We start from the raw sequence: 23,001 nt of genomic DNA, 5'->3' as shown, positions 1-23,001 counted from the left end.
TGCAGCAACCTGCTCTAGTTGAAGGTCTCCCTGGCCGTGGCAGGGGCTTGGAACTCGATGATCTTAAGGTCCTTTCCAACCCAAACCATTCTATGATTCTACCACACTTCACTCTGAATGTACTCAATTGTCAAAAAGCAGCAGAGAAGCAATGACAACTACACGTACAAGCAGTGGCAGCTACAACGTGCTTCAAACAGCCAAGAATTACACTTCTGTTCAGCTTTCCCACATTTTCTTTCTCCTAGAAGAACTCACACTTTGGGTGCTTTAATGCTTGGACATTGTTAGGCAAAGGAAGGGGGAAGAAGAAAGCCCACCTAAATCGCCTAAAGCGCATTCGAGGTTTAAGAGATGCTGATCTTGGCTAAAGCTCAGGCTTTGACAAGCAGATCTCAGCCGTGCCAGGAAACCCTCACTCCAGTCTGGAAGCTGGGCAGAATCCCCCTGACACAAGGGCTCCCAAGTGTTACAGACGGGCATTAACAACCAAAGCACACGGGAAAATGCAAATGCCCCCAGGAATCATCTCCAGAGCAGGGCCTGGGGAAGAGCAGGACACTTTGGGGACAGGCATATCTTAAATGCAACCCCTCTGGCTCTCTTCCCACAGAGATCAACAAGGTCCCACTGGGAACGCTTTGTACCAGGGAACAGCCACACGGAGTTTGGAGGGGGGCAGCAGCACGGCTGCTCCTGCTGCTGATGCTCGGCCCCACCCCTGCCCGCGCCGGCTTCCCCTCCCTGTGCAGAGAGGAATGAGCCTGCAGCGCCGACAGACAGAGCAGGGGCACCGCTCGGCAGCTCAAACCGCCGCCACTGGCCGCCGCGCCCGGCAAGACACGGCCCGGCGGGGGGCACTCGGGTACCACCGCCACCAGCGGCAAGATGAACCAAGTGGCCAATGCCCTGCCCCGGCGCAGGGCAGCACGGCATTAACACACATCCCTGTCCAGAAACACGGCTGAAACAATGAACCAACAGCTCTGTGAATTAAAGCTGCTCCTGCCCAACACCACCATCACACCTCTGCTACTTGACGTGAGATCCTGAAGGCAGTGCACGAAATAGACACATTTTGTCTGAAAACAGTTTATTAAATCTGTACATACCTCCTCAGTACTCTTCCCAGCAACATAATTTTAACCTGCTCCTCCATCACCTCTCCACAGGTCTATCAACTGAACAGAAGGCAAGGCCCCTTTGCCTGCTTTGGTATCCATTCAATCTGAAAGACTCTGCAGCCAAAAGGCAAGTTTAATCATTTTATTTAACATCTCTTTCTGTCCACCTACTGCAGGTGAAGGCAAACATTGGGTCTGATCATTGTTAGTGCCAGGAAAAAATCATCCCAAAAACTGATCCGAAACGAGAGACTAGCAGATACCAAAGCTGTCAGAGCACCAGCTCCTCACAACTCCAGGATTTAGGTCTAAACTGAAAGCTTTTTACCAGTTGAAGCTCAGAGATGCTCTTCTCTGCATGAAGAGAGCTTTTATTGTTACTGGACAGTTAGTGGTGTTGAGGAATAGCAGGGAGTTTGCACAGTGGCAGTTGCACTGACATCCCAGGGCATCAGGAGGTTCTGTTACAAGTTCAGTCTTTGTCCCATTAAATCCAGACAGCACTGCCCAAAGCCCAAGTCAATATAAAACTAAAATTAAGCAAATCATAAAAAGCTCCTTGGAAATGCACAGGCAGGAAAAACTGGACACTTGGGATTGTCGATTTCTTCAAGAATGTCTTTAAAAACCAGAAGGACCTCCCTGAGGAACCAAGGACCTTGGTCAACTGAGTTCTGCTCTCAGATACTGGCTTCATCATTCCAGGTCAAATCTGCAGTTTCTAGCACTACACGTAGTTTTTCACATCAAGTCTCCATTGCATAACATTTGTAAAGTGCTTTGAGAGAGCGCCATGAAAACTCTAAGGTAGAGGAAGGGCGAAATATCTCTTAGCAGCACCTATCTGCTTACTACGACAACATTCCTTTTTTTCCCCCTCCGAGCAGCATCACTATATCCTCCTTTGCCTTCACACTAAGAGTCTGGGGCCAGCAATGGAGAAGGCACACAGCAAAAGTTGTTGCTGCAGGGCAGTGAAAGGTTGCACTGGAAAACATGAGGATGTTTTCTGGAAGGATGAAGGAAGCAGAGCTCCAGGGGAGGATGAGCATTTCCCTCCCAGCTACATCAGGAAAGGAGTGCCCATGCAGACTGATGTGCACAAAGCTATGCAGGAGGCTTTAGGGAGCATAAATATTTGCCAAACAAGGAGAGAGCTGGTGCTAATCTTAAAAATAAAACCAAAATCAAGACATTGATGTTTTTTGGGGGGAGGACAGAACTGCTCTTTAGAAGCCATGGCCTGAGGGATCTTGACTACCTAGTTGTAAAATCCTGCCACCTTTCCAGTTGACAGCAACTTGTCTCCAGTTAGCAGCTTCACAAAAGCAACCCTTGTGTGAATAGATAAAGCTTTCCCAGATTTCTAAAAGGTTAATCTTACCATTAGAATTGCACTTTAAAAACAGGCATCGATCCCTATGCACTCTCCCCAAACACCTCCTCGACTTAGAAAAGTGGAAAGAAAGGCTACAGTTCTTCACTGTCCTACAGCTACCAGGGTTTGAGAGCTTTGATTTAGGTGCCTGAAGGAAGGACACAGTGTTCAGCTGAGGAAAAAAAACAGCAGGTTTCACAGCTTGGCTTGCATTGGCTTCAGGTGTTTGTGGAAAGACTCGTGAACCTGTAAGAGGAGACAGTGGTTACAAGCAGATCAGGCCTCAACTTTAAACCATTTGAGCTCCTCTCATCTTGCAGTGGGGTTTTATACCAAGGACATCCGAATCAGAGGCACAATGGAGATGCAAGATCAGCCAGCTAACTCCTGTATTTGAGTGTCTGTGTGACACAAAGCACAAGAATATAAAGACCCTCCCCAAGAAAAGAGCCTCCCCAGTACCTTTCTTGTAAGAAAAGAATGCAAGGTATCTCGCATCCATACAGACCATGTGGCTTTTTAATTAAAATACAAATGGGAGAGGTCTCCTAGTGTGCTAATGAAGCTCCTAAGCCCCACTGACTTCAGGAACTCAATAAAATGGAGCAAGTCCTGCTGGGATTCAACTACAGCTGGAGTCTCTGGCAGCCCACCATAGAAGATGCAGTCTGTCCAAATCAGATAAAGGCAGCAAAGGCCATTGAGACAAGATTTAGAATTCTGCTTTGCTGATGGAAGAAGGACACTGCCTCTTCCTAGCTCAGTTTATTTTATTAGCTCAGATGCAGACATGAAACACCTGACACTGAAGTACTACAGAGGAGCAATTTATCTTCTTCTCCAGTCTTTACTATTGCCTGAAGGCACTGGCAGAATTGCCAGGAAGTAGGTAGGACTTTCACAGCTCCAGTCACTAAGCAGAATTAACAGCAAGTGATAACTGCTTTTAAATTCCATGAGATGACTCCATTGTTTCCCTGTGGAGCATATGATTTCCTCCCTCTTAACTGAGAAACTCTGAAGTGTCCCACAGGGTGCATGTGAAGTACACAAAGGAGAGGAACTAAGTATACTCAAAGCAGAGGAGCAGAAGCCAGGTTGCTAATTTTGGTCTATTACCACCAGTGACTTTTCTCCCCGCTTCATCAATTCATTTTGATCCAATGGTCTCAGCAGAGAACTCTAAAGCGAGTTATTTCTCTAGGCACACGTGGCCTGAGACAAAGAAGTAAGGTTTCTTTACCTCTGTTTTGTTCAGTGGGGATTTCTTTGCCCACTCAAACATGTTCTCATAGACATTGCCATCGTAGCGGCCAAGCACCGATCCCAGGTGACTGTCATGAAAGTCAAAGGAGTCCACCAGGGCCACAGCATTGGGACGAATCACAGCCAAGAGCTCTTTCACATGCTGCTTCACTTGAGTAACTTGGGCATCAGTCAAGATACCCGCCTTGGGGGGTGAAAAATAGAGATTAGCAGAAGAGAATCCAGGCCACAAGAACCCTCCCCTCCCGTGTTCTAACACAGGTCAGCCTTTCCCCCAAACGCAGCAGTTCACAGAACAGTGGATTTTGGTGTTCTTTCCCAAGTTCTAAGTAATCAAATTTGCCATTGTGCACAAGCAAAAGGAGCTGCCTACCATAACCCACCACACTGCCCAGCTATTTAACCCTGGGTAGAAGACTCATTCTTTAGAGTGCCTGAACTTACTTCAGTAGCAAGTGTCCTGAAGAGTATGCATAAGTGTATATTAAGTTCAGCCTGGTTTCAGGGAACTAAAAGCAGCAAAGAGGAAAATGGGGAGACAAAATATTGTGCCTGCCTGAAGACAAAGTAAAACAGTGCTGCAAAAACACAATTCTCAGAGAGAACGAAGTAACGCTTGGTAATATAAACCCGTTCACTGAAGTCTAACATGCATCTCCTTTACTGACTCCTTGGTTTCGAACATACAGCACCTGGTCACCAACTGCAAAACACTCAAGCAAACCTAGACTGATGCCACGTTACCATTTATCATCCCACTCTGCTTCTGTAGCAGATCGCCATTAAAACTTGACAACAGCCTTCCATTAGACCTGCACTGCTAATGGCCTTCTGGAAGTCAACAGAACTTAGCCCTAAGCACTCGTGCAACTCCACATTTAAAGCATCTTTGCAAACAATGAGTCTGGCTCTAAAAGATTTAGTGTTGGAGGAAGGCACCAACCTGCAGGAAGTCCCCTGTGTTCTTGCTGATTCCACAGAGAGCATACAGGAGACACAGCTCAGTCAGGACAGCACGGACTGCTGCATTACTGATCTCAGCCAGCTTTGCTGTGAAAAGCTTCACTATCACATAGTGACAGTGTGCCTACAAGAAACAAAAAGGAAAGTGGATCAGGTTCATGAAGAGGTGAGAAGTTCTTCTAGCGCTTTCCTTTATCAGACACATCATTCACCTCAGATGCTTGCACAAGATCAACAGAAGTTTTATTCCAGGCATCCTCCTTGCTCCTCCTGTGGTTCAGTTCAGCTTCTAAATTCTTTGCTGCAGCTTCTACAAGCCTGTTTCATAAAAGGAAGAAAACCAGATTACACAGTAACACTACAGTAACAGGATTACATACACTGTATTCACATGAATTTCAGTCTAACACATCTGAACTACTCTGAGATCATGTGCCACAACTGAATAAACTGAGTGAAAAGTTGTGGCTCTAAATCACCAGTCATCACTCCTGCAGCTAGAACACAGCTAGAGGGTAAGAGGACATTGGATAACACATCTGTGGTGCCTGAATACCTACTCCATGTAGGCATCTGTCCTACTCTCACACTTCCTTCACAACAGGCTTTAGTATCAGGATTGTTTCTCTCCAGATAGATCTCTCAGCAGTTTGAACAATGTATTTGTATGCGTAAATATACTTTACATGCAAATAAGAGATACTTCAAAATGGGACAGAAAACAGAGGGGCTAAGGAGCCTCTTTAACCTCAAAACCACTTGACACTGACCCTAATCTGGTAAAGCGTGTCACTACCTGACAGCAACACATGGAGCAAAGCTTTGCAAACCACAACACTGACAGGGCAGCTCATCACCATCCCCTCCTGAGACACAGTTTGACTGGTGCTTGGCTCAGCCTGGGAAGCGTGAACTCACCAGGCAGCACGTGCTTTGTAGGCCTCTACCAAGCTGACTGGATCATTAAGCCGCACAGTCACAGTCCTGGCAGCCACATGCTGTGGCTGGATACGTTGCCTGGAGAGATCATTAAGGTAGGACACCATGCCAGTAACCCGCTGCCCAGAACTAACTTGGGTGTAGCTTTTGACAAGGAATCTGGAAATAGAGACAAACAGCAACTCTTACACAGGAGTCATTTGAATGAAGTCAGCTTACGTAGGCTCAGACTAGCAAGGAACAGCTGCAGGCTTATTTTCTGTCAAAAACAGGGCAAGGGACAGAAACAGGAGAGAAGAGCTTCAAGGTAAAATGGGATACTCTTCTACTCATCACTTCCAAGAGCGTAATGTCAAGGCAAGAATGCCTCTGGACAGAGCTATCATACCTAGCTGTCTGCAGCATCATGACTGTATTTTCTCCCTCGTAGGTGCAGGATGGGGTGAACGTGACATAGATGTCAGGAATGCCGCTGCAGCGAGAGTAGCCATGCCCACCACACGCCATCCGACATTCCTCAATACCAGCATTGGCAGTCCAGGAAGTGAACGCCTTCAGCCCTGCTGTCAGTGCATGGAGCTGATGGACAAAAGCAAAGCCAGTTTAGATATTTATTTTCCAGTTTTAGCTTGCCCACATGCCCAGTACTGTGGCGCCCAGAAAAACCAGAGTCAACATCACCCTTCCACTGTCCCACAGGTTCTGGTTCATCTTCTAAGAACTCTTCTCTGAGGAAGAGTTTATGAATACCTCTGTACATCTAAAGACTTCTTTTGAGTAGCCCATCCTTTCTGTCTCTACGCATTGTATGTACAAAACTCTCTTCAATTGCCTGTGTTACATTAGGATCTCAAACAGAATCCCTAACTGAAAAGTACCATTATACAACCCTAACCCCTCAGTATAGTACTGATAACTTTGATCAACACTCTAGTCACCTGGAAGGACAATCAAGGAGCTACAGGACAAGCCTAAGACCAGTCTTAACTCTGCTCTCAAGCAATACGCAATCACTCCTGAAAGTCACCTTTTAAAAGAATATAGTCACAGTAGCTTTCTCACTGTGCATTAATTCTTTTCTTTTTTTTTTTTTTATAAAAGGCTGCTAAATGAATAGTGCAAATAAAGAAGTCACAAGCACATACTGGGCTTGGGATCTCCCAGTCTCAAGCAGTACAAGTCATCTCAGGAGTGAAAGCCATAAAGGCTTGAGGCCTTTTTTTCCATGCTACAAAGAAACCTTAGGTAAGATCCAAAACCACCCCTCTGATTGCAGAGGACACAGTACCTCTGGCAGCTCACTCAGATCCCCTTCATTGATGTCTCCACTAATACGACGATAGGTGTCTTTTATGTAGGCTCCCACAAAATGAAAAGCATATGCTGTTGCCAGGAGAGGAAAGAGTTTGTATTGCTGGGTCTGATAATCCAAGATCTGGGGTTCAGGTTCCCTAGAGCAAAATACAGATGAATTAGTATGCCCGTGGCTAACAAACTGCTGCAGAATCCCTATTCAACTCTCAGTAGGTTCTGGAGTCCAAGCTGCAGCCATATCAAGCCAGACTATCTAAGACTCTACAGTAAAGTCTCTGGCAGGGGGAAGACATTTGTCAAGAATGTCAAGAATGAAAGATGAAAGTGTTCTGAAACTTTCAAGTGCTACAACAAACATCAGCCATAGTCCTTCTTCCCCCCAGTACTCGAGGTTTTTCTCTCAGCACTCTTATTTCACTGCACTCACCCTGGCTTCAACTCAGACTGGTGTCTCACTGCGCTGTAGCGGATGGCAATGGTACAGGCCCGAGACAGTGAGCGAGCAGAATCACCTACAATGAGCGACCGGATGAACACCATGGTCCCATAGGTTAGCTTGTCACTGAGTGGCTTCACATAGGTGCCATCTGGTTCAACCTACCAAGAAAAAAGAAACAAACCACAGCCTATTGGTTTCTAAAGTGTCCTCCCTTTTACATGTTCACATGTCAAGCTCTAAACTCACCAAGTAGCACTTAGAAGCAACCTACAATCTTTTTGGTACACAATTCAACCACACAAGAGCATTTGAAGTGTCCATTTCTAACAGCATACGCTGGAATGCACTGGTTTACCTGGGCATACTTCATCAGCATGTTTTCCCGAGGAATTCTGAAGTTGTCCATTTTCAGGTAGCCATTATCCATTTCATCATAACCAAACTTTGGCCCTATGTCACCCACTGTAATACCTGCCACAGACAAAGCCATGTTAGGAAATGGGAACTAAACATCACACGAGAGGTTCGAGCTTTCTCCAGTAAAGAGACTTTGGTTTTATAGCCAGTCCTGGGATTGTTAGAAGTCACAGCCAACAAGGACATTCATCTCTTTGATGAGAAAGCACTGTCCTGATTTTGGCTGGGGCAGAGTTAACTTCCTAATAGCTGGTGCAGCACTGTGTTTTGGATTCAGGATGAGAACAAGGTTGACAACACACTGGAGTTCGGGCTGTTGCTGAACTGTGCTTACACCAAGTCAAGGACTTGTCAGCTACTCACACTGCCTTGCCAGCAAGCAGGCTGGGGGTGCACAACAAGCTGGGAGGGGACACAGCCAGGACAGGTGACCTTGACTGGCCAAAGGGAGATTCCAGATCATATGGAGTCACACTGAACAATAAAACTGGGTGGAGCTGACCAGCGGTGGTGGCTGCTGCTCAGGGACTGGCTGGGATGAGCCAGCAGGAGGTGAGAAACTGCACTGTGCATCACTTGCTTTCTGTATTCTTTTATCATTATTATTAGTGTTATTTTCCCCTTCCTTTTCTGTCCTATTAAACCGTCTTTATCCCAACCTACAAGTGTTACCTTTTTCCAATTCTACGAGGGAATGGCTGTGTGGTGTTTAGCTGCTGCCAGGTTGAACCACAACAAGTGGACATCAAAACATGGGGATCTTCATATATGCAGTCCTCCTACTGGGGCAGTTATTTCTGAAGATCATCCACAGCTCACCTCTAGCTAGATGATGATGAAAGTTACTCTTTCCCTTTCAGAAAGTGGGACATGCTGCCTCACAGAATGCAGATCTGGGAAACACTGGGATCAAATTCCAAACTAACCTTCCCATTGAAAGCCTGAGATGAAAAATGACTCTGTGGTAGTTCAGTCATAAGAAAGACTCCTTTAAGCCTTGTGACCTACCAACTATTACTGAAATCAGCTGCTGAAAGAAGCCACATACATCAAGAAGATACACAGAGCTGTATATAGGTGGAGAGGAATACATCAATCATATTCCAGGTATATTCCTTAAGTTTTACCTGGCAAAGGTTCGTGGGTGCCCAGCTGCCGTATGGGAACAATGAAGGCATGCAGCCCTTTGCACTGGCCCTGGGTGTAGAGCTGAGCCAGAACGATGGCATGGTTTGATGTCTTTCCAACTGCAAAAGGAGTGGGAGTCAGAAGGAAAAAAACAAACATAATCCCATACATAGAGTGTCTTTCTTTAAAGCAGGATCTAAGATTACCTTAAGCATGTCATGCATTAGAGAACTGGATTTACAACATCAGTTATCAGCCGAATTCTACAGCTAGAAAATGTTGCTCAAGTCAATGAAAGCTGCACAATATGATTCTCTTGACTATACAATACCAAGTCCTTGGCAAACCTGTCAGTGAAGCCGAAGGAAGTCTAAACTCTGATACAACCAGTCAAAAATTACACCAAATCCATGGAGTGTGAATGATTCTGAGAAACAAATCAGAGCACACAGACAATGCAAAGTTTTAGTAGGCTCTGCCAAGTCTGTTATTTGTTGCGCAAGAGGAACTGCCTTTCACCCAACTCTTTGGATTGTCTTTCAGCCACCATCCTGTAGACAGAACAGGCAGGACATCACCTCCCTAAGCTCTGCCATACGTATTCCAGATTTAGGCACACAGCGATGCACTTACGTCCACCAGGCCACCACTTAATGGAAGTCACAGTGGGGCTGTTGAGGATGAATTCCTGGGTAGCAGGGTCATAAGTAGCTGTAGTTTCTAGACCCCGAAGATGAGTTCCTAAAAATAAGCAAAACACAATGTTTTGGCAGAAAGTCAGTCACAAGAGAGACAAGGACAGAACTGGACAAATGGAAGTTGAACTCCAGTAGTAATGTACAAATTTGAAGTTTTGTTTTAGGCTACATAAAGGATAAATTATCAACCAATTCAGGAAGAACAAGTGAGAGTTAGACCATATTCTGGGACCTGAAGCTAATTCTCAGAAAACATGTCCTTGTTGGTTTGGGGTTTTTTTTCCCCCCTAGTGGTCTAAGACAAGTTTTCCAAGCACCTCCAAACTGACACCTTTTTTCTCTCACACCCCAGAAGCTCAGTTCAAAAGGTCCAAGAAAACATGCTCACCTGGATGTCACTAGAACTGCAATTTGATTAAATAGCAAAACAAAAATCATCTACATTTCAGGCACAAGACGAAAGCATTAGCACCCCTCATCTCTTCCTTCCCTCATCAGGCTACATTCTCCTCACTTGATGGAGCAGTGTCTCCTAAACAAGACCATCCATAGCTCCAAGACAGCACATATAGCATGAATATGCTAGGATACTGATGCAGGTAGATGAAGACACTGCAAAAAGATGAAGGTAACCAATCCAGGAAACGTCTTTGTCTTCTACTCCCAACTCCTTACACTTCACACACACCTGCCTCAGCAGTGGCATTGCTCCTACACATGTAAATCCAAAATCACTGGGCCTACTTGCTTGAACTAGAAAGCTGTGAACACTCCTGAGTAGGGACTGATGGAGCTAGTGACTCTACATGAAAGCTTCAACATAAAAATTTTATCACCTTGATGCAACCACATTTCCAAAGCATGGAGTTCATGGTAGACTTCCACAGGCAGTTTAATATAGCCTTACTTTGCTGGTAAAGGATCTTCAAACCTCACTAAGTTGCAGGACATTCTCCACAGGCTTGCAGTTAATTTGTGCTTCATTCAGTCTCTACATTTCACTTCAACACAAAGATGAATCCTGCTCGTTTTTAGAAAATGATTCTCATCTGCAACTCTCAGATGTCAAAAATCAAGGTCCACAAAGCATAATATCATCCCTTTGAAACTTGCATTAAAAGTGTTGCAATCACAATACTGCTGGAGTTATCAAAATCCACGTCAAGCTTGAAAGCAAAGGAAAAGCAGTAGAGAACAAAGTCTACTTGAGACAGACAATTAAAAACAACATTTTGTGGTCCAATTAAAAAGAACACATGGGAGTGAACTAAAGAACTGGGTGAATAAAGCTCCCCACAAAACATGAGCTTTGGAACCAAGTCATCCACATGTTCTCTGGTCCAAGGTCAGTCCCAGGGTGACAAGCAACTCAATGCCTTTCTTTTTAGCATCTGTTTCAGTACCTTAAAGCTCTGTTCTTTTGTCTTCACACCAGCTATTAAGCAGAGAAAAACAGAAATCACACTGGAAAGAATGGTAAGTGTAGAAATGAACAGATGTCATCAAACTGACATCACCACAGCCACATGTGATAGTCTATACCGGTTTGAATGGCACAACAGGAGCATTCAGTATGCTCATCTATAGAGCTACAGACACTAAACTCTCCCCTAGGAAATAAAAAGACAGCATGTGGCACAATGATCCATTAAAAAATCCAGCAGTCCACTTTTCCCTACAGCCCCAGCTGCACATGTGAAGATGGGGGAAAACACACACCATTTTTCCCAGGCAGGGGACTCCTTTGAACACAAACCATTCTTAGAAAGAGCATTTAGTGAATGTACTGTACCATGGCCCATTTCAGTCTGGGCATAAGTGCCAATGATCTCCAGGTTCCAGGCAGGCATGAAGAAGCGATCCTGCTGCTCTGGGGTTGCCTGGGTGAGAAGGGTGGGGAGGAACATGCCCAGATGAAGGTCCAGAGGCTCAGGCCGTCCACGATGAACAAAGCTGTGAAGAAGTGCCATGGGATGGGAGTGTGAAGGGAATGTTATGGGAAGGAAGCAAGCATGAGGATTATGGTGGAGGTTCAGGGAGAGACAAAAAGAGGAAAAAAAGAAAGATTCAGGTGTAAATCAGAATTCAGCAAATGTATTACAGAAACCAGAGCACTGTCCTTTCTCAAGCTGAACAACTTACCCTTACTCTGAAATAAACATCCTACAGTGTATTTCCTGCTAATGCTACATAAAATGCATTTGCAGCATTCCTGTATTTTTGGTGCACCACACTTCATAAAGAAAGATATGAAGTCCACTTTTTCCTCAGGGTAGAATGAGGTAAAACTCTCAGTTTATCCAGCTGAGTGAGCAAAGTTTCAACTGAGCTTGCTTTTCTTATTTTAAAAAAGCATGTCCTAGCTGTCTATGCTACCTATCTTCTCTTTTTTTTAAAGATCAGGTGCGATTAGAGTACACTCAATTCCAACGCCTTCAACTTTAGCTATGTTTAAAAGCTCTCTTAAAAGGACAGTGCTCTGCATGTGTTAAATCAAAGTTGTGAACACAAACAATTTGGCAAGAAAGCCAATATTTTTCAACCAGCACAGTCTCTCCAATTAAATATGCTTCATTAGACCTACTCTTCCTCCAAGCTCTGTCAAACACCATTATTAGTAAGTGGTCTATTAAGGTTTTCTGATATACAGAATTAAATGCATATTAAACCTTTAATTATTGATAGGTTTGAGTATTAAAAGAGCAGGGATATAGATGGAGGATCAGTACCTCCTGTACAGAGGTTGTCCATCTGGTTCATTTATGTATGAAATAATTAAATAGGTCTAACAGGAATACACAGATTTAAATAAGAGGTACATTATGGAAAGAGCACTGATCTGAACTTAGCTCAAACTCAGCTGACATTCTTAGCAAAGTGGGAAGAACACATCCTCATGTTACTTCTAAACACATATTAACAGGAACTAGCTCTACCTCTACAGCTTTCTAAGAAGTCTAGTGTCTTCCTTTGATATTTCAGACACCTACAAATAAATTCAACCATCTAATAAACCTAGTAGCAATGTTTCCTAAGCTTTCTGACTGAGCAGAAACCAAGCTCAACAGAGAACTAATGGCTTATCAGGAATAACAGATTCAGTACTGGTAAGAAGTACACAGCTGACAGTCAATGACTGAAAGAAAATCCTATTTACTAGCAAAAGCTATGATCCAGGTAGAAACAGTACAGTAGTGTCAATACCCCTTTTGGTTTCTTTTACAGCCCTGTGCTACTTGTGCTTTCTCTTTCTTTAGTTTTTTTTCAAGAGACTAATTCATTATGGATTAAAATCAGTTCACTAAGATAAAACTGAGTAACCCATCCAGGCTAGGATTCAACTCAATAATGCAGAGGTCTGTTTCCATATCACCAGTTTCTAACTATCAGGATTAAATTAAGGAGAGCTCAGTGACAATTGCTGCAGCAGCTTTACCAGTAAAATAGTTCAGATACTCAACATCCACCACAGGAATACCAAACAGTTGCATTTGAATTATTCAGCATGGAGAGATTTTACCACACTATCACCATATCAGCCCTATTAAGTGTCAAACTACTAATTTTACCTTCAAACAACATGAAAACTATGAACTATAAGCAAACCAGACCATCACCAGGCAAAGAAGTGCAATGATCTGATGTGAAATAGCGAGTAGAACAAATCACTTTGGTGTGAATGTGTGTCTGATTTAAAGAAGTTGGTATGATAAAGCAAAGAAGGTCAACAGGATTTTATTGGTGCCACCCAGGTGTGCCTCAGCTACGGGTGCTAAGCCAGGTTTGCTCATTCCATCTCTCCCAAGCAGAACAGACTCAGGATTCCCTCTGTTGCCTCTTTTACAAAGATTTCGGCTACCACAAGTAGCTGTAAGTGAACAGCAACTGGCATCACCAGCTAACTTCTGCAGTTGTCCAGACTTGTACGTATCCCACTTTCCAAGTTGAGATGCCAGCACAAGCACTGGAGTCTTTGCTTTGTTGAACTACTCTTGCACATATTTAACAGCCATAATTCCAGGTTCAGGGCTAAAAGACTGTTTTCTGATCCATTAAATGTTCTTCCAGTTGAAGAATGAGTCATTTTCAACAACAGCAGGAATCAGATGTTTTTCTTCTTTGAAACCAAGATTTTTCCATGATGTTGTACAGCAGCAATCAAGTAGCATCTGGAAGAAAAGTGCTTGGGGCAAAGCATATCTTACTCTCAAAACCAAAACTGTACAACCTCACCATGCTGTACTGCATCTGAAGGTGTACTTCTGACCTGTTTAAGCACGGCAGTCATGCACTAAGAACCAAGATATATGTGACCCAAATTCAGGCAAAAAAATCAAAACCACAGTACTGCTGACTAGCATGTTCCAAACCAGTTCAAGTGAAATTCAGACTCCCACAGCTTAGAACCACCTCCTCACCTTAAAGCAAAAGTAAACAACTACAAAGTCAGTGACCAGCTAAAAGGTGCATTCTGGAAAAGACCAAAATTAACTCTGTGATTGTTAGGATGTGAAATGAAGCAACTGTCTACCTACCACACAGGAAATACCCACAGTTAACCAACCCATTTTACTTTCCCCCTTTTAGCTTTACCTAGGGAGCATCATCCATTTCCAAAGGGAAGTTATAGAACAGAGGTTACCCATTGATCCCTGCAGGGAACTAACCATGTCCCATTTCGGTTTGGGCGTAGGTGCCAATTATCTTGACTCCATGGACCAGGGGCAGCCATTTCTCCTTCTGAGCATCAGTCGTTTGGCTCTCTAAGGTTTTTTGAAACATGCTGAAGTGGAGACCGAAAGGTTCAGGAAAATTGCCCAAGCATGTTCTACAGGAGAGAAATAGAGGGATCTGGAGCTCAGTCTGAAAGGCTTTTTGCCAACCCTACAATAAGATAATTTCTTTACCTATTGCAACCTCTTCTTTTGTCCCACAGTCAGCCTCCAAATCAGGAGGCATCAGGATCATAGAATGGTTTGGGCTGGAAAGGACCTTAAGATCATCCAGTTCCAACCCCCTGCAATGGGCAGGGACACCTCACACTATGTCACCCAAAGCTCTGTCCAACCTGGCCTTGAGCACTGCTGGAGATGGGGCAGCCACAGCTTCTCTGGGCACCCTGTGCCAGCATCTCAGCACCCTCACAGGGAAGAACTTCTGCTTCAGATTTAACCTGAACCTCTTTCAGTTTAAAATCATCACCCCTTCTCCTATCACTACAGTCCCTGATGAAGAGTCACTCCCCAGCATCCTTGTAGCTCCCTTCAGAAGCAATGCTGATGGGGAAATAAATGTTTTTTTTCAGGCATTTTCTTCACCCAGGAATCCTGTTGTTACTGTGTAACTGGAAAAAAAAAAAAAATCTACAAAGATTCAAGGTGAACTCTAAACTGAGGACATGAAAATCAGGTTATCTTCTCCCTCACCTCTCAGGCTTGGTGGGAATAAATCCCACTGCTGCTGGTAGCCTAAAACTAGGCCATTATTAGCTACAAGGACTATGTATTGAAAAGGAAAAAGCTTCTTGGGTGACCAAGTCTTCTCAGAAGAGTGCTGTGTTTCATGTAGCTGCCTCTACCCAATACAGAACTCACCTTCAATTAAAATTACTGTTACAGGCTGGTGCTGGAGGGGATGGAAGGAAGTCAGATATTTTAGGTGTGCCTCATCAAAATAGAAGTTATTTCATGAGAGAACTCTAGTAATTTAGTTGCCACAATGGCAGGCAAAGTACATTCCTAATTACAAGCAGCTCCATAACACAAACATGCTAGAAAGTTTCACTGTGTAGAAACTGTGTAGTAAATCATAACAGCTTCCCTTCAACATTCTGCAGTCTGAACAGCTTTTTCACCTTCAATCTATTGTACACAAAAGCGTTCCATCCTAACTCTAAGCTGGAGAAGGAAAAATATGAGTGCCCTGTAGGAACAGAACTCCCCACTTACTCAAACATACATCCTTCCATCCCAAGGTACTAATACCTGCTCAGGGAGCATATTAAAGAGCTTGTTGCCAACACAGATCCACATTACATAGCAGATGCTATGCACAGTTTGTCAAATTACAGCAGCATTTGTGACTGGCATTTTACACCAGGACTGGAATAAGTGCTTGGGAGCAGAGAGCACATACTAATTCAAAACCACATCCCTTACACAAGCTGTGGAGCTCAGCCGTAGGGCAAGAGAAAGCAGGACAAAGCTTCTTCAAGCTCCACTGAATTGCATACTGAAGATGTTTGTTTTAAATGGAACAGTTTTCAAATAGACAAGACTGAAAAAGTGATGGATTGTTCCAGAAGCAAAACCAATCATATAATCTAAAGCTGGCTCTCAACATATTAACTGTGCTTCAAGCTGGTGTCTAGAGTGTTTGCAATCAAAGCAGCGTTCTTACCAGAAAATATTCTGTTGCCTACAGGAGCACATGGTTACAAAGTCAAACTTAGGGTGACCAAGGCCTTAAAAATGCTATGAGGACAACCCGACAGAGTATTTTTCAGCATTTCTGTGGTTTCCTACACAGGTTATTTACTCTCAGACCCATATAGCAACAGAAGCACCCTTCACTTCCTCACTGCTTACAGCATAATTACTTTATATCTAGTCCTTGGGCCCAAGAAGGATAAACCCACAGAGGGAAACCAAGTGTTGACTATGAAATACACTGCTTCAGGGAGGCTTGGGAAGAGCTTGTGCAGTTCTCTGCATGTTTTCAAAAGCCATTGAAACAACTTGTGAAAAAGGTGCAGCACATGCTTTGCTGTCAGAGAAAGCAGGTCAGACACTGCTGCTCTGAAGGTAATACTCAAAAAAAAATCATGAAGGTCCCACCAGCAGCCGTCATTGCCTATGACTAACGCTTAATCACAACTGCCAGATGTTTCATGCTTAACTAGCACCTTCTCTGATAGCAGTAAGAAGAATGACATTTTGGGAGTGAATACTTTAACATCCCTGTGTCAGAAGGTCATGCTATTTCACTGACTAAACACACAGCATTCTTGCATTAACGAGGCTTAAAGCAGAACTGAAAGCTAATATACAGCAGAAACTTCTCATCTCTGCATACTCCATATGGAATGTTTAGGATTTCCTTAATGTGTCTTTTAACAATTTGAAAGACAGAGAGAATCCCATTTTCCTTGTGACTCAGGGCAAACAAAAAGAGGTATTTGCTGTGAAGGGAGGAACAACAGGTTTTCTTTCCTTCTTTTTCCTCTCTCAAATGCTTACTCCTTCCCCTTCCAATTTCTACATTCCCACAGCTTGTTCCCCAAAAGCTGCATCGTGTAACTGTTCGAGGACTTTGCTACATCAGGACTGATTGTGGCACGAGCCATTTGATCAATGAGCAATGGCCCTGTCAGTCTGAAGTCAGACTTGTCATGACAATCAGCAAGTCAAGAGAAGGGCTGCAGCTCCAAACCCACTTATGGGAGAAGGATACACTACTTCATCAATAACAGATCTTCATAGATTTCATTGCAGCCAACACCACCCACATAGTAAAAGACAACTGTATTGGAGAGGTGAGTGTGACAGTGTATCTATCAGCAAACAGAGTACAACAGAAGCAAAGTCTATGTTTTCAGAGACTCCAAAGCTAAATGAACAACTGCGAAGATTCTCAGGCTGCAGAACTGGGTCACAGAATGAGGCCATTTACTTTAAGCACAATCTGGAAGCAAGCTCTTCTAGCTTTTTGTGGTTCTTGAGGTAACCCTCTCAAAGAAGAGCATGAAGGGTTTCAGTGTTAATAGATATTATGGTAATAAACCCCTTTTCCAGCTGTATCAAAAAGACTCATCCAACTCCAAATTAATTCAGCAGTGGTTAATAGGGCCCTACTACGCTTTTGCTGGTTTGATTTGCTGAAAGCTACTCCAGGTCCTAACACCAGATTCAAAATAAGAAGTTCAAATTCTCACAGGGGAAGTCCACACTCATGCAATGCTTATGAACACAGGAATAATCTGTTGATTTGCAGCTCTCAGATCTTCTCTGACCCAGTTTCTCCCAACTGTTTTTCTTTTCTTCATTTACTCCCCTTTTCCTCAGTGAAGGTTAAACTTGAAGGTGAATTAAAACTGACAAGATTGCTCTCTTCAGAGTTGTGCGGCACAGAACAATTCCCATTTTCCATGCTGACTTACACTTTCCTGCAGCCAGACTGTGAAGAAAATCTTAACTATTGGCACTTTTAGGCTGCTGGCCTTCAACAGCTGTAGCCACAGCAGCAACTGCAGTGTTGCCACATGTTAAGACATGAAGAACTAGCTGAAAAAGCAATAAAAATGATTTTTCATTGTATTTGATAGATCTTCTTACATTTTGGAATGCAAAGCCCTCTGGAAACACGAAGGAGGAGCTTTCTGTTGGGCATGTCACAGCAGCAACAACTGTTCATCTCCAGGACAGTTGAAGGAACAAGCATTTCTCCTCTCCTCTTCATAAATTAAGCTATAAACTCAGTCAGTCAAACACAAAGCTCCCTGGAGAAGCTCTGGCTTCCAGGAAAAGCCACAGGAAACCAACAAGCTCAAAATTCAAAATATGCATATGTGAATAAATCTGTCCCTGCTGTTTGGGGATAATCCAAGGCACAGGGAATTGATGACAAAATATCTCAAGCTTCCATATGTAAAAATCTGATGGTCAATCACAATAAATACAACTTGAGACGTGAATCAAGGACTTCCATCTATTTCAATAACTTTGTATAAGGTATGTCCATTATACCCATTCAATTTTCAAGTTCGGAAAGACAAAACCCCAGTTTCTCTACATCAGCTTTCACACAAATAAAGTCCCTTATAAAAAAAGTCCCAAATAAAGTTTTGCAAGTTGGGTGGGTTTCACTAAACTTAAAGCATTTGGCAGTCAGCAGGTGAGAAAGTGGGGACAGATACTGAAATGGAAATGAAATCTAAGGATGGAAAAATAATCCATTCATTTCTTCCCTTTTCTATGCAGCACAAAGCAAACAGCCTCCCTTGCAAACACCAGGTGTTAAAGTAAGGAAATGAGGAATATGAACAGAATACAGTTTTCAGAGCAAACATATTCCACTTGCAGGCAAGAAGTGTACGTGCTGCTCTTCATTCTTTGTGTTATTACAGAAGATACTGGAAAATGCAGCCTGTAGTAATGCAATTGTCTCTTGAAATCCTTAATGTCCACAATTAGACTTGACTCTGAAAGAAGTAATCCTTCCTCATGGTTTCAGCTGATTTTGGATCATGAGCTCTGACTAGTCACCCCTAACTATTCACAGCACGTAACACTTGGATGTGATATTTGGTACCTATATGAAATATTAAGCTTTCATCCATTTAATGTTAAGAATTGCTGACTTCTAAATAAGTTTATGGAAGGACAAAAGGAGAATCTAACATTTGACTACTTCAGAAAGTCCTGTCTTCATAAAGTATTGTCAGTAATGCCACCATAAGACAGCACTGATATTGCAAGCTTTGGTGAAGTCTGCCAGCTGGCATGCTGGATAGGCTGCTCCGAGTTTTCTCCATACAAATAACTAAAAAACTTCCCTATCACCTCCAATAATCCTCATATAGGAAAAATTCTAATGATTAACTTCTGCCACGTAGTACCTGAATAACCCAATGCAGTCACTGAACTTCCTTCTTGTTGTCACTGTCCACCAGTGCCAATTTTCAAATGACATTTCCATTACTGCCATGAGAGCTTTCATGAAGGTCAGTGCAGACCAAGTTCTTTGAAATTCAAACTCCATCAGACAAGTTTGATTCCAACTCGCTACTCCCAATATTCGTACCCTGAGGCTAACAACAGCTTTCCCACAAATCCAGTCAGAGGGGGCTTGTGATGCTACCACTGCATTATTTCATTTGCAATGCTCATTTAATGTGCCAGAGTATTCACGGTATGTCCAGATGTGTCTAGAGCTGTGCAATCTCCCTCTGTTAAGCAGTTTCTGTCTGATTATATGAGAATGAGTTTAACGGAACTAAGGGGAGAAATACATCAAAGTCAGGAACTAAATTCCCTGCAAGCTGCAAGGAATCAAACTCAGATGTTAAGGGCAGTTTTATAAATTTAATCCAAGGGTAATAGTATCAGATAAAGGTCAGATACAACAAAATGCCTCTAGGTGAAAGGGAACCACTACAGCACCCGAAGCCTGAAGCGGGGAGATAGGAGAGAGAGTTATAAACAAAAAACATATAAGCTATCCTGGCACATTTTCAACTATGCCTGTAATGCAACTTTATTAGGTCTAAGTGCAAAGTGAAGTAATCAGTTTTAAGAGATTTCATTAGAAGCTGCAACCTCATCAGATCTGTCCAGATTCAAAATATTTTGGTATAATTTTTATTTCTTTTCGGAAAAGAAAAAATGATCAGACTACGAGTCCTATTTTTTACTTTCTGCACCATATATAATAAACAGGGTGTGATTATTAATGGTGCATTTCTAGTCAAAAATCTAAGATAACACAATATTCAGCTTTTCAGCGGCAATGTACTGAAGCCAAATCTTCAGGAGGCTTTTGTACAGGTCTTGAGCTTCCTTAAACAGCAAACACAGCAAAAAAGCCCAACTCTAACACCCTTAATGATGATTCAAGCTGCAAACTCCATAGCGAGGTACCTTTTAAACCAGTAGATCTCCTCTGGGTCGGCAATTCCATATTCTCTTAACTTCATCACCATCAAAGAGCTCTTCCTGATGGCTTGCTCATAGCGCTGGCTGCGGGACAGGAAGTTCAAATCCTCATGCTGGAAGTCAGGGTCATTAATAACTAAGGCCTCTGGGGACAGAAGAGAAGAGGGAAACAAACTCAGCTTCCACAAGCCTCAACAGGCAGCAGGTGAGAAATGATTCAGCCTTTCACTTGCTGGATCTCTGGGTACAGATAACAGAACATAACAACAGCTAATGCAATTAGAAAGATATCACAGCTCTTGGAGAAAGGGACTCTAGCAACAGGGCATTCTCCCATTCCACACATAATACTCATCTTAAATTCAAACCACACCTGGCAGGAGGGTAATTCACTTATGAGGCCCTCAGTTTACTTGCAAGGCCCCTCAATAACCATCTCAAAAGCTCAGATAATCACCCTTACTGCCAGAAAAGCTGCCTCATGAACTTTGATCCTTGCAAAGGGTACATCTATTACTCCAACCATTCCAACTAGAAACCAAGATACCCAGAAGCCACAGTCCCCTTTGGCACTGAAGTTACACAACCCTTTGGGAGCCTCATCCCAGTGTGGGCTGGGAAGAGGATGTCGGTATGCTGTCATTAATCTCACATATCATGGGAATGGTGAGTGACAATCACGTTGTACATGTACTGCTGGGCACAAGTGTACTAAAAAGAAAAAAAGGGAGAGGGGCCAAGAAATATGCCCACGGGAAGTTGCCTCTGGAGGAAAGGATAATTGAGAGGTAGGACATTACTCTATTAGGGCCACCCTAATACTTTTAGCGAAGGGCAGAAGACAGGGATCAGGGACACAACACTGCTCCTGTCTAACCCATCAGACAGACACCCTTCCCCTGCAAGCCCTCTCCTCGCAGCTTCCCCTCTCCCCAGAAGTTCCTACCCAGGTTTTCCCTGCCCAGCAGCCGGCCTCCCCACTGCCCCGTCCCCAGGTCCCCCTCTCCCCACATCCTCCCCCCTCCCACTCTGTCCCCGGGTTTCCCTCTCCTCAGAAGCCCCATACCGGGCCTCCCTCTCCCTCCGCAGCCTCTCGCCTCCCCACACACTCGATTCCCCCTCCTAAAACCTTCTCCTCCCCTCACAGCCCTTCCCGAGCTGTCTCCCGCTCCCCACAGGACGCCCTCCCCTCAGCGGTAAGGGGTCACCGGGCCGGGGCCATCCCCACCGAGCTCCTTCCGGCGGCGGGTGCGGTCGGGGCCGCCATCCAGGATGTGCGTGAGGAGCTCGGGCTGGAAGGTGGCGGCGGCGCGTTCCCTCCGCAGGTCCGCGTTCATCATCGTGGGGACAGCAACGGCGGCGGCTCCGCTCGGCCTCAGCCCCGGCGCCCTCCGGCTCCGGCCTCCGCTCCACCAAGCCGCGCCCCCACCTTACGTCACCTCACGTCACGCCGGGCCACGTGACCGTTAGCTCCCGCGGGAAGAGGCGGTGCCGGCGGCGAGCAGCGGGAGCGGGTCAGTGCGGGACGGGGCGTTCAACTGCGCTTTAAAGAGGCCCGGCCGCGGGCTGCAGGCGGGGGACGGACAGATAGAGATCCTGGAGCGGGGGCTTAGTGACCTGCGCGCAGAGAGCTGCGCTGGACGGACGGGCATGAAATCGGGCATTGCACAGAATCGGCTAGGCTGGAAAAGAGCTTTAAGATCAGTTGCATAGCGCATTGAGACTGCACGTAACATCCTGCAACTACAGCCACCTGCCGCCAGGCGTTTTGTGTTCATTAAGAGCGCGTGCTGCTCTTGGTCACGCATTAAGTGTTGCATTAGGTGTATATATATATCTGCATGTAACGTGCTTCACTCGGGGCCAAGTGTCTGGTAAATGCACATGCAGCATCCTGCAGATGAGGTTACATGTGCATTAAATCGTGCACTGAGTAGGCACATAGGTTGGGCATGTGTTAAAAAGAGCATTAAATGCGCACTGAGCATCCTGCACTCCTGGCTGATCCCACCGTGCTGCACAGCTTGAGCAGTGTAGGACAGCCTTTGCTCTGTTAGGGAGGTGTAGAATTGAACCTGCTTTTTAAATCTGGGTTAGGTGAGGTGGAGATGAAGGGAGCTGCAGACTGCATGGAGGAGATCCACCTCCATCACTCCTGGTTGGGATCCTGACAGGGGTTTCGTGGCCTCGCACAGGGACTCGGGGCAACCAGACCAGGCACCCAGGGGTGCAGGGACAGGGTGAGCAGGATCACCCTGGTCTCGGTGGCTTCCCACATCAGGGATGGCAGTGGGGCATTTTGCAAGATTGCAACCCCTGACCAATGTATGGGTTGAGCAGGCATTAAAGCCACAGGCTTACAGCTCACTGTGTCGCTGCTGCTGCATAATCAGTATGGGGGATCCTTGAAGCTGCCGGGGTGGCCCCCTGTGTCTGCATTGCAGGATGCCTGGGCCGTTATGCAGCTCTTGGGGGTCCCCCCCAGGGGGGCAAAAACCAGGATGAAAAACAATAAACGGAGCATGGAAACATGCCAAACAAAGGCCACCTGCAAGGGAGATCAGAGGAAAAATTGTGCTAAAAGAAACCGCTTTGGGGCACAGCAGCAGCCTAGCTATGGCACTGGCTAGCCTGCATGTGCTCCATACTGGAGGCCCCACTTAAGTCTTGTCTTGATGTGAAT

General features: G+C 44.6%; 1 protein-coding gene across 4 annotated transcripts; it reads right to left on the bottom strand.

Annotated features, from left to right (window-relative positions):
- Positions 1 to 1,251: 1,251 nt before the first annotated feature.
- Positions 1,252 to 21,706, bottom strand: ACOX1 (acyl-CoA oxidase 1). Of its 4 annotated transcripts, none has more exons than XM_061461883.1 (14): positions 21,547 to 21,706; positions 20,304 to 20,463; positions 14,334 to 14,494; positions 9,602 to 9,709; positions 8,968 to 9,087; positions 7,779 to 7,894; positions 7,412 to 7,581; positions 6,959 to 7,121; positions 6,059 to 6,249; positions 5,650 to 5,829; positions 4,944 to 5,049; positions 4,712 to 4,855; positions 3,746 to 3,952; positions 1,252 to 2,748 (listed from the first exon to the last, which is right to left on the bottom strand). In XM_061461883.1, the coding sequence occupies exons 1-14, from the start codon at positions 21,656 to 21,658 to the stop codon at positions 2,698 to 2,700; spliced, it is 1,989 nt and encodes a 662-aa protein (XP_061317867.1). In that variant the 5' UTR covers positions 21,659 to 21,706; the 3' UTR covers positions 1,252 to 2,697. The 4 variants fall into 4 exon arrangements, with proteins under 4 accessions (XP_061317867.1, XP_061317866.1, XP_061317868.1 ...); XM_061461882.1 differs by lacking the exon at positions 14,334 to 14,494 and adding an exon at positions 11,459 to 11,619; XM_061461884.1 differs by lacking the exon at positions 21,547 to 21,706 and adding an exon at positions 11,459 to 11,619 and having other exon boundaries at positions 20,304 to 20,443.
- Positions 21,707 to 23,001: the final 1,295 nt, after the last annotated feature.

Source organism: Pezoporus flaviventris, unplaced genomic scaffold, assembly GCF_033815535.1.
Source record: "Pezoporus flaviventris isolate CSIRO_AGI_PZ_B2104156 unplaced genomic scaffold, CSIRO_AGI_Pfla_v1 ptg000034l, whole genome shotgun sequence".
NCBI lineage: Eukaryota > Metazoa > Chordata > Aves > Psittaciformes > Psittacidae > Pezoporus > Pezoporus flaviventris.
The sequence above is the reverse complement of the archived record's forward strand: the minus strand, read 5'-3'. Positions and strand labels throughout refer to the sequence as shown.

Bases quoted from the DNA above. Each gene is read 5' to 3' on its own strand.
- ACOX1 (XM_061461883.1), bottom strand. From the start codon at position 21,658: ATGATGAACGCGGACCTGCGGAGGGAACGCGCCGCCGCCACCTTCCAG. The intron at 9,710-14,333 runs GTTAGTTCCCTG...GCTTATTTTTAG, and splicing joins CCAAACCGAAATGGGACATG to GAACTCATCTTCGGGGTCTA. The intron at 5,050-5,649 runs GTGAGTTCACGC...TTTATGAAACAG, and splicing joins TACAAAGCACGTGCTGCCTG to GCTTGTAGAAGCTGCAGCAA.